Source organism: Pan troglodytes, chromosome 4 (genome assembly GCF_028858775.2).
Source record: "Pan troglodytes isolate AG18354 chromosome 4, NHGRI_mPanTro3-v2.0_pri, whole genome shotgun sequence".
Taxonomy (NCBI): domain Eukaryota; kingdom Metazoa; phylum Chordata; class Mammalia; order Primates; family Hominidae; genus Pan; species Pan troglodytes.
Window position 1 is genome coordinate 127,307,996 of NC_072402.2, and position 17,914 is coordinate 127,325,909.

General features: G+C 32.8%; 1 protein-coding gene across 4 annotated transcripts in view; it reads left to right on the forward strand.

The window, feature by feature from the left end:
- ADAMTS19 (ADAM metallopeptidase with thrombospondin type 1 motif 19) overlaps positions 1–17,914 on the forward strand; it is a 281,046-nt gene that overhangs the window by 82,653 nt on the left and 180,479 nt on the right. For all 4 annotated transcript variants that reach the window (XM_009449594.5, XM_517910.8, XM_054684567.2 and 1 more), the window contains one exon: positions 9,733–9,776. In XM_009449594.5, the coding sequence (XP_009447869.2) occupies positions 9,733–9,776 (44 nt within the window). The remainder of the gene's footprint in view (positions 1–9,732; positions 9,777–17,914) is intronic.

Below are 17,914 nucleotides of genomic sequence, written 5' to 3' on the forward strand. Positions count from 1 at the left end.
TTCATTTTTTTCAACATAAATCAGAACTTAGGCAAAATTTATTGGCCTTCCCAGTTGCCAAAGTCTAACAGTGTCATTTCTATAAACTCACATAATGAAACTCTGTGATGCAGACTTCGGGTGCACGGTCTACATGAGCCAAAAATGAGAGAATTTGAATCCACACGATCAAAGGTCTAGTCAGCAAATAATCTCTATCCCCATCCCATAAAATAAATATTTGAATATTTTGAATTAGGAATACATTACTTTGGTCTTCTGCAAAGAAGTTGATTATTGGAGAACTGAAGATTAAGAATTATCATCTGATCTTTGGTTTATAATGCTGCTGACAATTTATTCTTCAATTTTAGTGAGAGGTACTTCTAGCGTTTCTGGATGAAATAACTAGATTTTTTTTTCTTTTTTTTTTTTTTTTGTAATATGCTTTTTTCATTTGTTTGCTAAGTGAACAGAAATTGGCTATGTGGTGGACTCTAAATGCCCTTGACAATAAGCAGTGCATTTGTCATAGTTTTATCGTGTTGTTTAGTTACAGATGAAGTCCCATGATTCACATTATGTAAATCAAATAGTCATGTTGCAGGCTCATGCATCATGATATGATGTATTATATATTTAGAAAAATCACCCCAAATCCCTTTCCCCCTACATCTGAGTGATTCTTGACCCTAAGGTGAAGATTTGATTTTATGTGGTTCTTTAATTTTTTGCATTGCCATTTTATTCAGTATCATCTGTTTTGGGTGTTTCTTTCTCCATTTGTCTGCTGGCAAAGGCAATTGAATAATAGAATTATTCATTATTTAATATAACTCCCCAGACTTCTTTCTCACTGCTCCTGAGACCCTTATCACATTACAGAGGTGATATGTTTTATCCACTTCTGTGCCTTTCAAGTAGAAGCCTATTTTATTTATCTCTGTTGTGTCCTTCCCCTTATTTAGTACATGGCATATTAGAGACACTTAATGTATCCCACAATATTCAGTTGTATAGGCCGTACACTACACAACAGTAGAGGGAGCCATTTATGTTGTGTATTATAAATGTGTCCATAGAATTATGCAGTATACAACTTCTACCACCAGGCATGGTGTTCTCGTAAATATTTGATTTCTATAGTTTCCTATGTAGAGAAATGATATTTTGTCATTTATTTATAATAATAATGCTAGAAAACCTTTCCATTCATCTTCATCTATAGTTATATTGAGACTCTGAATATGTTTTGCTGCCAGCAGAAATTATTTTCCTTTATCATTAGGATATTATTTGTTTTGAGCCACAGAGATCAACTTTGCCTAAGTTGAGCAACAGAAGAAATAGTTGGCTTATTTTGATTCGATATTCTCAGAATCAAAGGAAGAACTGAAGAATCAGGCATCAGGAAAGATAGCAAAGAGGAACGCTCTAGGCATCTCATCTACTGAGTTTGGATGATTCAGAGCCATTCATATTTTACTATATTATCTCTTTTCCATCCTCTGAGAACATGGGTTTCAATGTGGGGGGATAATCCTATGATTGGAAGCTGATGACTAGAATACACTGAAACACACTGACCAGAAAATATGATGCAATAGAAGGTGATTTCCCAGTGGAAAGATGCTAGGGACTAGAGTTGGGGAAGGATAGGATTTACCTCAGGACTATGAAGGAACCATTTGGCTTCGCAAAAACCTTCCATTATAACCCTGGGAATAAATGTTCTGATTGAGAGCAGCCTTGTCTTGCCCAGACTTACAAGGTTTCCTGTTTTGTATCTTGTATATTGAAGGGGATGGTGACTGCTTGGAAAAACTAGTTGCATGCTGCTTACCATGGGAAAAGTTTAGGGTAGGACAGCTATAGTGATTATGTTTTATGAGATAAAATTTGGATGTATCTTCCGTCATTTATCTAGAGTTTTCCCTCTAATTTTGGTACATATTTTCAGAAAGATATATATATTTACAATAAAAGTTATAAATATTAAAACTCCCAATACTGACAATCAAATTATTTACTTCATCAAAATTTATTTGCTTTCTTTCCTATTTACTTTTTAATAATTTACCAAAAAATGCATCTACTTTTCAACATCCATTCTGTTGGGTCAGTAGACTTTTAAGGAGTATGGAAGCAACCTGATAGGATTATATCATCTATATACAAAAGAAGTGAAGATTAGTGTACCAAGTGCTAACAGCCATCTTTAAATTATCAAGAATGGATTAACTAGTTTTTTGTTTTTTGTTTTTTTTAATTTAAGAAGGAGTTTTGCTCTTGTTGCCCAGGCTGGAGTGCAATTGCATGATCTTGGCTCACCACAACCTCCGCCTCCCGGGTTCAAGTGATTCTCCTGCCTTAGCCTCTTCAGTAGCTGGGATTACAGGGATGCGCCACCACACCTGGCTAATTTTTTGTATTTTTTTTTTAGTAGAGACGGGGTTTCTCCATGTTGGTCAGGCTGGTCTCGAACTCCCGACCTCAGTGATTCACACGCCTCGGCCTCCCAAAGTGCTGGAATTACACGCATGAGCCACTGCACCCAGCCTGGATTAACTAGTTTTTGGATTTACTAGAATACAAAAATAATAGCATATTTGAGAAAAACACTAAAATTTGTACAAACTGGTAAAAACATGTTATACTGTTTCTGTTGTCTGGAAATATACAGTAATCAGTAGACAGCACAGTGTAACATTACATTATGTCTACTGTGTTTTAGGGAAAACCTGCTCCCTTGCCAGTATAATGAGGTGAGCTTTGCAGTGGGCAGCAGGCCCTCTTTAGAGCAAAGTTTCCTCTGGATCCATTATAAAGGCAAACAGAGGTAGGGGAAACATGGCCACTAAAACAAACTAAAGCCAAGTATTTGAGGGTGGAGTTAATTAAGTAAGGAAAGAGAGAAGGGATAACATGCAAGCGGGCCTGAGTCTTTGCCTTGCTTAAGTCCTAATGAAATACTGGAGAAGTGTTCTCAGCTAAGAGAACCACAGGAATAATACATCTTCCACTGATACTTCATGAAGCAATTCATGTGATAACCTATCATACTTGGATTATTTTTGTTATTTATAACTAGAGAATGGTAAATATATTCCTAAATTTCGGGTGTGATTTAAATGAATTAAGTTTATATTAAGTTCATTTTGTGCCTTGTATTGAAAAGATATTATTTAAGGTTATGTTTTATCTTCTCTCTTTTAGCTCTACCTTTTCCACATTACTCTCATAATTGAGTCTATATTTGTTTTGCATAGTCATCTCTTTCAGAATTTGCCAGGAGAAACAGAGAACAATTTTAATAATTAATGTTGATATTAAAATACTTCATCCCTATCTTATACTCATGGCTAGCAACAAATATTTTTTTCTATCTCCAACCATTTGGAAGAAAAATAACAATATTGTAGTAATCACTTATTTTTTACAATAATTTATAAGTAAAATAATCCCCACTTGTTGAAAGACATTTTTGAAAAACTATTAAATATCAACTGAACATCTTATTGAGGCAGCTCTGCAGTCTTTTAAAGCATTTGGTGAAAGTAGCTGCATGATATAAAATGTAATAATAAAAAAGGCCTATGGCTTGTTTCTATATATATTTAGACCTAATGCTAACAATAAACTAACGTATCATTTTACTGCACTTCATTCCTATATGGTAGGTCACAGATTAAGTCCAGTTCTTTTAATTATGTGAGAATCTGGCTGTCTAGATAATCAGAAAATGTTCCCATTATGAACATCTATAAACCATAGCAAAAAATACAATAAGCGCACTTTCACATGCACAGATGAGCCAAAAACAAAGCAAGTTCTGGCAACAAGTTTAGTAAGCATCTAAGGTAATGTGGTAGCTTCCCTGAGGGAGTTTTTTGAACTAAAAAAATCTAGGTTTTTATGTTTTAATGAGTCTGTGCAAAGTGGGGAAGTGGAACTGAAATGATTACACACAACTAGAATTTGCAGATACTTAGATCCTTAATAAAAGTATGAACTGGTAAAAGTTCTGCCAGCAAGCACAGGTTGTGAACAAAGAAACATTCTGCCTCATCCATCACCCCAGGTTAGGACAAAAATGCTTCCTCTGGGTATTCATTACCATGAATCTGATTTCAAAATTGAAGCACTTAGTGAAAGCATATGCAAAACTGCTCTGAAGGGACTCTCTTTCAACTTACACCATGAGGCAATCACAATTAACATCCCACTGACTGAGTTCATAATATAATTCCAAAATGACCAATGATAACATATTCCATTGTAAGAACCCAGAGGCATATTAAAGAATAATAATTTTTTAAAAGTACTAACAGGGATTATAAAACAAGCATGTCCACCTAATTAAAAACAATAAAAAATTTCAAAATATGAGAATAAGATGTTTTGGAGGAAAACAGTTGATTTGAAAACTGATGAAAATAAATGTTCTCAGGAAGAAATATGGAATATGGTACGTATACTTAAAATTTCAATTTCTAAATTGAAGAGCAGATTAGATCCATCTGAAGAGAGCATTAGTGGATTGGATGATAGATCCGAGGGATTCTCCCAGCAGGCTACATAGAGTGGTTAAGAGATGCAAATACACAAAGGTGCCTGAGCACTACAGACATCAGGATGAGAAGAACTATCATATTCCTAAAGAAGTTCTAGGAGAAGAGAATGGAATGTCAGAGGGATTAACTAAATAGATAATGGTAAGAATTTTTAAGTGTTCATGGATCTTTAAGTTGAAAATATACCAAGTACCAAAGAAGATAAATAAAAACAAAATCAGTACCTTGACCCATCTTCGTGGGACTGTAGAATTATAAAGACGGAAAGAGTGTTAAAAAAGTAAGCAGAAAGCAAATGCATGAAAAAAAGGCAAAAACTGTAATCAGAGACTTCTAATCAATATTTATGAATGCTGGAATAAAATGAAATGGTATCTTCAGTGTGTTGAGAGTCAATAAATTTGACTTTATAACAACTCAGTTACTATTCAGTTAGGAATACATGCAAAACAATAAAAATGAAAGCAAAAGAAAAAACAAGCAAAGTTTACCATTCATAGATAGATCCTCATTGGAAGAGATGCTGAAGAATGTACTTAAAGAAAAAGAATAGTGAGATGTCTAGAAAGTAAATTATAACTGAGAAAATAAATTGCTAAATAAATAGGCAAATTGCTACATAAGCCCTGATGGTTTTTAAAAGAAACAGTCTAATTTTAGATTTGAAAAATCAAGATGGAACCATAATTTCAGATTAAAAACACATGAGAAATTGAAGGGAGAGATTGGATTAAAAGAATGTTATATTCTTGCCTTTTTCAGGAGGAAGAGCTTTAGACATTCTAAGGATATGTGGTAGGCAGGAAAAGTAACATCCCCTGCAAAGATGTTTGTGCTCTAATTTCCAGAACCTGAAAATATGTTATCTCATATGGAAGAAATGACTGTGCAGATGTGATTGTATTAAGGATCTTGAGGGGGCGAGATTATCCTGGTGTGAGGAAAAGAGAGAGAGTGGAGAGTCAGAGAGGGTCATATGAGGATGGAAGCAGGGGGCAGAGTGATGCAATCGTTGACCTTGAAAATAGAAGGAGGCCCTCAGTCAAGAAACCTGGGTAGCCTCTGGAAGCTAGTGAAGGCAAGGAAACATATTCTTGTCTAGAGCTTTCAGAGGGAACATGATACTGCTCACATATTGATTTTAGTGCAGTAAAGCCCATTTCAAAATTCTGGCCTTCAGACTGTAAGTTAAAGTTTTGTGTTGTTTTAAGTCACCAAATTTATGAAATTTTTACAGCAGCAATAGAGAACAAATATATCATACTTTAGAAAGTAAAAGGAATCATACATCAACCACAATTTAATGTTACTTTCAAAGTAGCCAAAAAAAGTGAGTGAAAAATAAAAGGAAGAAAGAGAAAAAGAAAAACAAAGAAATATAACTTGGCATTGAATCTAGAATCTATAAATAGATTCAATGCCATCCCCATCAAGCTACCAATGACTTTCTTCACAGAATTGGAAAAAACTACTTTAAAGTTCATATGAAACCAAAAAAGAGCCAGCATTGCCAAGTCAATCCTAAGCCAAAAGAACAAAGCCGGAGGCATCACACTACCTGACTTCAAACTATACTACAAGGCTACAGTAACCAAAACAGCATGGTACTGCTACCAAAACAGACATACAGATCAATGGAACAGAACAGAGCCCTCAGAAATAATGCCACATATCTACAACTATCTGATCTTTGACAAACCTGAGAAAAACAAGCAATGGGGAAAGGATTTCCTATTTAATAAATGGTGCTGGGAAAACTGGCTAGCCATACGTAGAAAGCTGAAACTGGATCCCTTCCTTACACCTTATACAAAAATTAATTCAAGACAGACTAAAGACTTACATGTTAGACCTAAAACCATAAAAACCCTAGAAGAAAACCTAGGCAATACCTTTCAGGACATAGGCATGGGCAAGGACTTCATGTCTAAAACACCAAAAGCAATGTCAACAAAAGCCAAAATTGACAAATGGGATCTAATTAAACTAAAGAGCTTCTGCACAGCAAAAGAAACTACCATCAGAGTGAACAGGCAACCTACAAAATGGGAGAAAATTTTCGCAACCTACTCATCTGACAAAGGGCTAATATCCAGAATCTACAATGAATTCAAACAAATTTACAAAAAAAAACAAACAACCCCATCAAAAAGTGGGTGAAGGATATTAACAGGCACTTCTCAAAAGAAGACATTTATGCAGCCAAAAAACACATGAAAAAATGCTCATCATCACTGGCCATCAGACAAATGCAAATCAAAACCACAATGAGATACCATCTCACACCAGTTAGAATAGTGATCATTAAAAAGTCAGGAAACAACAGGTGCTGGAGAGGATGTGGAGAAATAGGAACACTTTTACACTGTTGGTGGGACTGTAAACTAGTTCAACCATTATGGAAGTCAGTGTGGAGATTCCTCAGGGATCTAGAACTAGAAATACCATTTGACCCAGCCATCCCATTACTGGGTATATACCCAAAAGATTATAAATCATGCTGCTATAAAGACACATGCACACGTATGTTTATTGCAGCACTATTTACAATAGCAAAGACTTGGAACCAACCCAAATGTCCAACAACGGTAGACTGGATTAAGAAAATGTGGCACATATACACCATGGAATACTATGCAGCCATAAAAAATGTTGAGTTCGTGTCCTTTGTAGGGACATGGATGAAACTGGAAACCATCATTCTCAGCAAACTATCGCAAGGACAAAAAACCAAACACCACATGTTCTCACTCATAGATGGGAATTGAACAATGAGAACACATGGACACAGGAAGAGGAGCATCACACTCCGGGTACTGTTGTGGGGTGGGGGGAGGGGGGAGGGATAGCATTAGGAGATATACCTAATGCTAAATGAGGAGTTAATGGGTGCAGCACACCAACATGGCACATGTATACATATGTAACAAACCTGCACATTGTGCACATGTACCCTAAAACTTAAAGTATAATAACAATAAAATAAATAAAATAAAAAAGAAATATAACTTGGTAAATAGAAATCATAAATAATAGAAATCCAAACATATCAATAATAGAAAAGGATTAAATTCATTTAAAAGATATTATATAACTAGCTTTTTAAAATTTCACTATGTGTTCTTTATAAGAAACTCAGAGAAAATGGATGTTGAAAACAAAATGAAAGAGATAGGACAAGCAAATATTAGTGCAGTACGGTATATTAATATTTGTTAGTATCAGACACAATCCACCTTAGCAAAGTAAACATATAGATTTTACACAATAATAAAAATAATAGTTCAAAATAAACAATCAAACTTAGAGACCGAGTACTTAATAAACAATAAACTTTGAGATAAACAAATCAAAAATTAGAATCACAGGGAAACATCAAAAAATTATAAGCACAATGGAATTTTAACAGTCTTTTGTCAGTACAATGTAAAAATCAATCCAGTATTGATTATTCTACTTAGCAATTGTATATCAGAGCTTTTAAGAGCTAAATATAACGAGCATATATGGAACTGCACTCCAAAAAATTAAATATACATTTCTAATATGCAAGGAACATTTACCAACACACACACACATTCATATATCTGTATATACATATACATGTATCCGTATATGTATATATGTATCTATATATACATATACCTGTATCTGTATATGTATGTATCTATATATACATATACCTGTATCTGTATATGTATGTATCTATATATACATATACATGTATCTGTATATGTATGTATCTACATATACATATACATGTATCTGTATATGTATATATGTATCTAGATATACATATACATGTATCTATACATATCTGTATATATATACATATAGAGATACATTTATACATATATCTATATATACATATGTATACATATATAGATATATGTATGTATTAACTCACAAATGCTGCTGATGAGCCAAGCAAGATGTGAATTGAAAGCTAACCATTATAAAGATCAATGTAGACTTCATTGGTGAATAGGCAAAAGTATTGTGCTTAATTTTAAAAGTCATTTTTTTTATCATTTAGATACAGCTTTCAGATCCTGTAACAAAGAGAGGAAATTTTTTTAAAAAGATAATTTTACATTTCTCATTTATGTACACACAAAAAGCCTATTGTAATATTGTTTGTGATAGTAAAAATGGTATAGAACCTAAAAGCTTATTGCTAAGAAGTTGCTTATGTTATGATACACTAATAGCAGCAATAAAAAAAATCCCCAACCAAAACATCACAACTAACTTTTTAGAGCTTACTTTGTGTGTGGCGCTGTTTTAAATACCTTATATGTGTTAATTCATTTCCCTTCCACAGTAACCTAAGTTTTTAAGGTTTTATACATGTTAAATCATTTAAATTGAACAATAAACCTAGGTGGTAGATATTATTACTACCTCTATCTTTATGATGAGGTGACAGAGGAACAACAAGTTTAAATAAGTTGCCTAAGATCACATAGCTAGTAAGAGGTAGATTAAAAGTTTTGCTTTCATATATTCTGCCTCCAAATCTCATAACTCTTATTAAGGTCTATTAAATTTTGCTCTATGAAATCCTAAATAATTGATAACAAGAGTGAAGCATTCTTAGGAATGCTAAGATATAATTTCAGATAAAGAGTAAAAATTGTAAAATATTATACATAGTTAGATCCCATTTATGTAAAATAATAATTTCCTTATACCATTAATAAAATGATTATCAGTCTTTTAAAAATTTTGCCAGTCTTATGATAGAAAATATGATGTTGTTTTAAGTTGTATTTCTTACATTTAAATCTTTGATCTGGAAATAATTTTTGTGTTACATAAAGTAGGTATCTTCCAGTAATTTTTCAAATGGAAAGCCTTGTCCCAATACCAGATTTTTTTTGTAATAAAACAATAGAATACTGTAAAATTCAAAACAAGATGGGATCTTACTTTTGAAATATTGTCCATCATATGGGAACTGTCTAATGTCTGAGGATTAATTATATCATGTGCTATAAAATTTAATTAATCTTCCATATCTTAGAATTAAAAATTAATCTTATTCACAGTTTTATTAGATTCTTGGAGATGACAGATGTGCTTCAATTAATCATATAACTATTAAAAATGAGTCACATGATGTCTTGTTTGTACAAAATAATTTATCTTTATTTCAGTTTTCTATTTTTCTTTCTAGGAAAGATTTCTGTGTGCACAAAGATGAACCATGTGATACTGTTGGTAAGTGTGAAAATTCTCACACTTTTGGAGTTCTGGAGAACTTGAACATATCACTTGTTAAAGTATAGGAAATTATTTGTGTTCTGGTTATAAAGGAATAACTTCAAAATGTCAGACATACATATTTTCTACCTATATGTTTAATCATTTGTCAGCACTTCAGTGTAAAAGACATGTATCAACTATATATATTGGAGACCATCTTTAAGTGATGCTTTAAGGCTATAATTAGTCCTTTTTTGTTATTTTCTCAGAGATACACACATGGGTTCAATAAAATTTTATTATTATTAATAACCAAAGACAAAATATATTAATGACATTATGTTTGACTAATTTGCAGGATAACAGATTATTTTTTGAGTTATGTATGCTTAAAGACCTTTGCAGACTGTGTCGAAATAAACTGCTTGATTCAGTATGATTCTTCTTACATGAAGTGGCAAATTTTTCACCATTTGTATTAGATATCTAAAGTGCCAAAAACAGAACCAGATAGCCAACAGAATTCATGAAACCACTGTTCTTCTAATTTTGAGAAAATGGTCACATATATCTTCATGTTTTAAAATGTATCTATATAAATATAAATGTATCTATCCAAAGATACCCCAATCTTTATATATAAATATATATATTTAATTTTAAGTTACATAGCTGTGTGTAACAATATATTATTGGTAAGGTTCATTTAAGAATTGTAATCTAATTTTGGCATATCATGTAGGGTTCATTTCTATAGGATGAGCAGTATTTTAACTTGACCATTTTGTTGTGTCATTTGTTTTTTTATAAAGTGAATAATAAATAAAAGGGTGTAGAAACAGAACATAGGGATATTAGTATTTTAAAAGATAATTCTAACTAGTTCCATTAACCTAATTTTTCATCAACCTCCTCATATGTTTAAAATCTTAGATAATGTAAGGATTTTTGACATGTATTATTCATAAAACTTATGATGGAAAGTAGTTATAATAATGTAAAGTGGATGATGATGGAATCAAGGGAATATTTGGTTCAGAAGGAATTGTCGGCATGAAAAGAGCTGGGCACCTAAGGAAAAGCGGAATTGATGTAGGGACCATCTTCCTACTGTTGACTCTCTTGCCTGCTTCCCCCAGTTTTCTTTTTTTCCTGTCTGAATCTCCAGAATTTAAAACTTTATATCTGGTTTTTGTTACCCTAACCATGGAAGCTTTTGATTACCAGTAAAGCTTGTCTCAAAATAATAACCTTTTCTTTCATGTAAGCAGCAATGTTGCCCCCAAAACCTTGTTTGATAGGGATAGCTCAACATCTTGCCTTGCTTGAGCACATGTGAGAAATCAGCAACTCAGGCGCCATCTTCCATAGCTATACACACGAACTGACTCTTTATAGCCTGTAAGCAGCTACTAATAAGAAGAACCAATTTCTGTTTTGATAACAACAGAACTTCACATCTTGCTAAATCTACTAATTCAAAATTGTGTGTATATTTGTGATATAGTATATGTAAATCTTATTTTCTAATTTAAAACACATTTGAATAATTGAGTACCTCAGTGTGTTCTGATAATCAGAGTATGTAAGATTTGGCAGGAAAGCAATTTATTGAATCTTTGGCTCTGTTTGTCCTGTTCATTAAGATCTTCAAATAAATCAGTTTTAAATATTACAGCATAGGGTGTGAAAAGTCCAGTGCCCTTCCTGAATTCTCTCTGTTTTGCTGATTCCTTAGATTGTCATCAGCACCTCTGACATCACTAAAGCCTAGTTCTCCCTTCCGTATCTTATGGCAGATTTTTTTCCTTTAGCCCAAATACAGATGGGATCTTTCCCTATGCAGTCTTGACAGAGTAAAAATCTGAAATATTTCTTCAAGAGAGGTAAAATGAAAACTTATAACAACCAAGTCAAATTAATCTGTTTCACCCAAACCCCACAAAAACCTTCTTGTCACACTACCTATGCCTATGTCTGGAGTCATATACAGTCAGTCTTCTGTATTATGGACTCCATCTCCATGGATTCAACCACTTGTGGTTCAAAAATATTTTGTCTAAATAAAAATAAGAAGTAAAAATGCCGCGAGAACAACAAATGCAAATTAAAAGTAATATAGTATAACCACTATTTACATAGCACTTATCTTGTAAGTGCTAGGTATTATATTAGGTATTAAAGGTAATCTAGAGATGATTCGAAGTATAGGAGAGGATGTGCATAGGTTATAATCAAATACCACTCCATCATATAAAAAGGAATTGAGCATCTATGGATTTTGGAACCAATCCCCCATGGATACAAAGGGATAACTGTATATTTATAAGATTTATAAAGATATTTGTGAGACATATACATTGTGGTTGCCACCTCATCATCCATGCATCTACCACTGTGTAGCTGCAATGCTATGTTAGGAAAGGGTAGCCCTACGGGGTTGGGTTATGATTAGTCTAGGCCTCTCATGGGGATTGTTTCAGGACCCTAGGCCTAAGCCAGTCAGCACATGCCGTTGCCCTGGTTGAGACATATGATCTGTTCCCTATATTTGTCTCAACAAGCTGAAAAAGGTAGCATTTTTGATGGTTAGAGCTTGATCATATATGCCTCCACTGGATATAAAGAAGGAAGAATGCAACCCTGACCACTATAATCAGGAAGGAAACCATCCTTAGGATGAATCTGACATCATATACTGCAGAATGAAGAGATGGAAGGTTTCTTTCTCCTGGATGATATTGTTGAATCCTCCAACCCTGGAGCCCAGTCTAATGTTTGGGTTTCTGAATATGTGAGTCAGTATATCCTTATTACTAAGCCAGTTTAAGACTTTTACGTTACTTGTAGCCTAAGGCATAAAAATCTTCCCTGATGTTCATATTTTCATTTACAGGGCAAGAAAAATATGGCGCAATATTAATAACCTCTCTATTGTTATTAAGAGAAAATGCTGGTAAACTGCTCTGTGACTTGTTAAAAAATTAAATGAGCATATATATAGCTTATCAATCATCTTAACAGCTATCACTCTCTAGTAAAACAAAGCCAAAGTGATTTAGGGTTAATATCAATAAAATGTTTATTCGTACACATTTTAAAATCTCCTCATGTAATCCAAAGGGATATATTTTTTGACAGATGCTTTTAAGTCATTGTTTACTTCTTTTCTCTTTTATCTATAACCGATGTGAAGTCAGCCATTTTACTTTTTTTTTCTATAATGAAAATATGGAAAGAGGAAAGAGAAAGGGAAGAAGTGGATTTAGTATTTATTAGTTTGGATCATATAGGGTTGAATGATAACTTTAAGATGCTTCTCCCTATTCTCCTAGGTATAGTAAGAGGAAAGAACAGCACTTACAGGATTTGAATTTATATTATTAATGTGAGTTATAAATGGAGAGGAATGCTTGTATTTTCAAAGCAATGGTAAGATTTATGCTTTGCACTGTAATTCAAACAGTATTTTCATGGACATTATTTCATTTAATTCCCTCAAAATCTGAACTCTCTAATTTTGTTATCATTATTATTTTACAGATGAAGAAAGCCCCGAAAAACAAAAGGATCATAGATTTTGAAGTCAGATGTCTAGATTTAAATCAGGGCTATGCTACTTATTGACTATGTGAATTTAGGCACACTAATATCTCGAAAGCTTGGATTCCTCACCTTTAAAATAGAGGCTACATCTTCTGTCTCACAGAATACTGTGAAACTGTGACAGTCGCAAAGCAGCTAGTTAACTGGCATTTTATCTACACCAGTTTCTATCACATCCTCTTATTCCCCATGGAGAGGTTACAGATTTTCCCAGAATCACTGATAGTAAATGATAGTGCTAGACTCTACCTCAGATCTTCTGACTGTACTGTCACCTTTCTTTTATAACATAAAGCATTTTTATACAATAGATAAAAATACAACTAGAAAACTGAATGTGAGAACAATGTCTTCAGATGAAGATATAGAATTAAATTGGAAATGACAAACACAAACTTAGAAATAATTTTATTTACCAATATTTCAACTTTAAAACAATAGGATATTGTGCTCATTCGCTGAGTCAAAAGGTTTGTGCATTTTAAATGAGTTAGGCTATGTTAATGTTACAGAATATTATTAAGCAAGTGCTTCCGTTGATAAATTATAGTTATTTACTAAGCTTATATTTGAAAAGCTACATGGGGGATAAAAAGTAAAAATAATTTTTACCACCTTCTCAATTACACACTTTTTCCTGTTGATATAGTTATGTAGATGGTTTGGTAGGTCAGTAGGTAGGTATGTAGATCATGGAAGAAAATACATGCTATTATATGTTTTAACCCATAAAAATATCAATTTAAAAACATATGTGCATTTTCCTTTTAAATCCCTGAAATTAGGATTCATTTCACAATGAATGGCTTACCAGGGTTGTCAGAATTTAATTCAAAGTTTTTAAAATCTTAGATTGAATGAACTATAGTGGTATACTTAAATTTCAAGGGAAATAAAGTATATTTCATTGTGCAAGTGGCAACTATGTCTTTGCTGCTATTGATTATGAAGTTGCCTTAATTTTTGTGGTAGGCAGAATAATGGTCCTCAAGAGTGTATTTGCCCTAATCCCTGGAATTTATGAATATGTTAGGTTACAAAGCAACAAGGAATTAAGGTAGTGGATGGAATTAAGGCTGCCAATCAACTGACCTTGAAATAGGGAGATTATCCTGTATTATCATGGTAGGCCCAGTGTTGTCACAAGAGTTCTTAAAAGTGGGAGAGTGAGGCAGAAAAGTTCTGAGTCAGAGAGAGACATGATTACTAAAGAAAGACAAAGATACAATATGAAAAGAATTCAACTCATTATGGATGGTTTGAAGAATGAGGGGGTTACTAGTGAAGAAATGTGAGCAGCTTCTAGAACATGCAAAAACAAGGAAATAGAATCTTCCCTAGAGCCGACATAAGTGAACACAAACAGCCTTTTCAACACTTAATTTTAGCCAGTGAGGTCTGTGTCAAACTTCTAACCTAGAAAACTGCAAGAAAATAAATTTGGATACCTTAAGCCACTGAATTTGCAATATTACAAGCAGCCATGGAAAACCAGAACACTTTCTAAGTTAATGTTGCCTCCATCATTTAGAGACAGAATAAAGAAACGTGGTGATTTCAAATCTTTAAACTGTGGCATCAACAATTCTGTTTCTATGGTTAGTTTTGAGAACTGGTAAAGAGCTTGAGATTAGATAAAAAGTAGTAATTGGTACCATGATATATCAATATATATATAAGGAGTAACAAACTCAGGTTCTGTTAACAAACATGATTAATTATAGTTAACTATTTCTAGCTGAGAGATTAGCCAAAAAGAAGCCTATCTCTTCTTTTAACAGTTAAATAAATTGAATCAATTCTTTAAAAGCTACCCATGGCCAAGCACAGTGGCTCCTGCCTGTCATCCCAGCTCTTTGGGAGGCTGAGGCAGGCAGATTGCTTCAGGCCAGGAGTTCGAAACAAGCCTGGACAACATGGTGAATCTCTATCCCTACTAAAAATACAAAAAAATTAGCTGGGCATGGTGACACGCACCTGTAATCCCAGCTACTTGGGAGGCTGAGGCAGGATGATCGCTTGAACCCAAAGGCAGAGGTTGCAGTGAGCCGAGATGGTGGCACTGCACTCCAGCCTTGGCAACAGAGTGAGGCCCTGTCTCAAAAAAACTTATAATAAAATAAAAATAAAATAAAATCTACCTACAAAAATACTAGGCTCTGATGATTTTTGTAGTTGATTTCTATGTTCCAAAGATGGATTATTTCAATGTTATACAAACTATTTTAGAAAATAGAAAATGGAGGGATTAAAACTGTATAAATGTCTTACTAAATCCTAAGAGGACAGAGTAAAATAGAAAAATGATAAGCCCTTCTTTATTAGGAAAGAAATTAAGAAAGTCAAAACCAAATATTAGCAGATATTATCTTACAATGCTTTTTTTTTTTAAATAACCAAGTACGGTTATTTTATTGCAGGTTTATTCCAGAAATGCAAGGGTAGTTTAACATTAGAACATTTTAAAATGTAACTATATATTCCAATTAAAGATAAAAACCATATGATCATCTTGTTTGGATAAAGAAAATGCCTTTCATACGATTCAAAACACATTCATGATAAAAACTCTTGGCAAAGTAGGGAAAAGTAGGAACTTTATTAACCAGTAGAAGTCACTTACAAAACAACTTGTAAATATCTTTCCTTTTAAACAGTGGAGCATTAAAAGCATTCCTTTCAGAATCAGAAACAAGGAAACAATTCTGCTACCACCACTTCTATTCGACAATGCACTGAAAATTTTAGGCATTACAATAAACTAGATAATTGTATTATCTACATAAAGAAAAAACAGATTATAGAATTAAATTATGAGAAATAGTAGGAGAGTTTAATTGGTGGTTAGATATCAAATCAATATGCAATAACCAATTGCATTTTATTTTGGTAATAGGCAGTAAGAAATTAAAACTTGTTTATTTTATGTAAAATATGAAATATATTGAAATATATCTAATGACAAATATGTAAGACATATGGACAATATTATAGACTATATTACAATTCATTAAAGAAGACCTTGATGAAGAGACACACTCTACTCATGGTCTGAAAGACTAAGTATGATACAAATGTTCATTTCCCTCAAACTGATCTATTAATACAATGCATTCCATTAAAATTCTAACGAGAGTTTTGAAGGAACTAGATAGGATGATTCTAGATGTATAGAGGAACATAGGTCTGAAAATTGCCAAGGTACTGTTGAAGAAAGAATATGGGAAGGAAGGAAACCTGCGCTATCAGATACCAAGATATAGTACACAGTAAATATGAAAATGCAGTTGCCCGTATTTGGAAATTGATGTATACTGCAGATCACTGGGTAAGGCATAGTTCAATACATTATGTTAAGTTGGTTATTCACATGAAAAAAATTTGAGATTAATTCATATGGTTTAAATTTGCAAAAAGAGGAGTCTATTTTTGATGTAGAGACAGATTTCTTAGAGAGTACACAGAAATGTTAATCATAAAGAAACTATACTAATATTTAAAATGTATGCATATTAAAAGACATAGTAATGAAAGTGAACAAAAGCAAGCTTCTGTCAGGGAGAGGATACCATATTTCATGGATTTTAAAGTATCTTCAATTTTCATTGATTTCAAGACATACCATTACTTTATGTATCACTAAATAAATAAGACAATGACTAATTTTAATTCTCAGATATTATTGAAGACATTACAATGTGAAATAAGGTGAATCTTACAATTATTGATGTATATTAATAGTATTTCCAATACATGTAACCAACGAAGTATTAGAACCCAGAGTATAAAAACAACTTTTCTAAATCAGTAAGTAAGAAACAAACAAGGAAGTAGACATGCCAAATAGGGCAAAAGACTCCAAAGACCATTTTTGGAAGATAATACATCAAGGGTGAATTTAAAAAAAATAAAATGGTAAGATGCCCAACTTCATTAGTAGTAAAGGAAATGAACATTCAGATCACAAGCAGATTTCTACCAGTGGGATTGATGAAATTAAAATCTTACATTATAAAGTGATGGCAAGTATGTGAATCTATGGAAACAATGTGCTTCAGGAGTGAATTTAAATTGGTGTAATCATTTTGGAGAACTTTGGGCGGTATTTAGTAAAACTGGCATTTGTACAACTTGACGTCATTAATTACATTCTTACACATACACCTTAGAGAATCCTATATGCATTAAAGACATGTTTATGATAGAAATGCAAACATATATCCAAGTCCAAAGTTTATCTTTTCTTTTCTCTCAGGAATATAAAGCCCTTAAAACATTCTATATCCCCTGTCCTTATTGTAGGCTGTTACCATTTTTTAAAACAACTTATTTGATTTTTAAAACACACAAGATGTTATGTTTTTCTACAGTCAGTGCTCAATTAGATTTATTCACATATTTATTATTTTATTAGTTTTTATTAGTTCTTCATTCTTTCTTACAAACCAGTTCTCTACCCTAATCTTACTTTCCTCCTATTGAAGCAATATTTATTAGAATTTCCCTTAGTAAAAGTCTACTGGGGACACACACTTAAGTTTTATTTG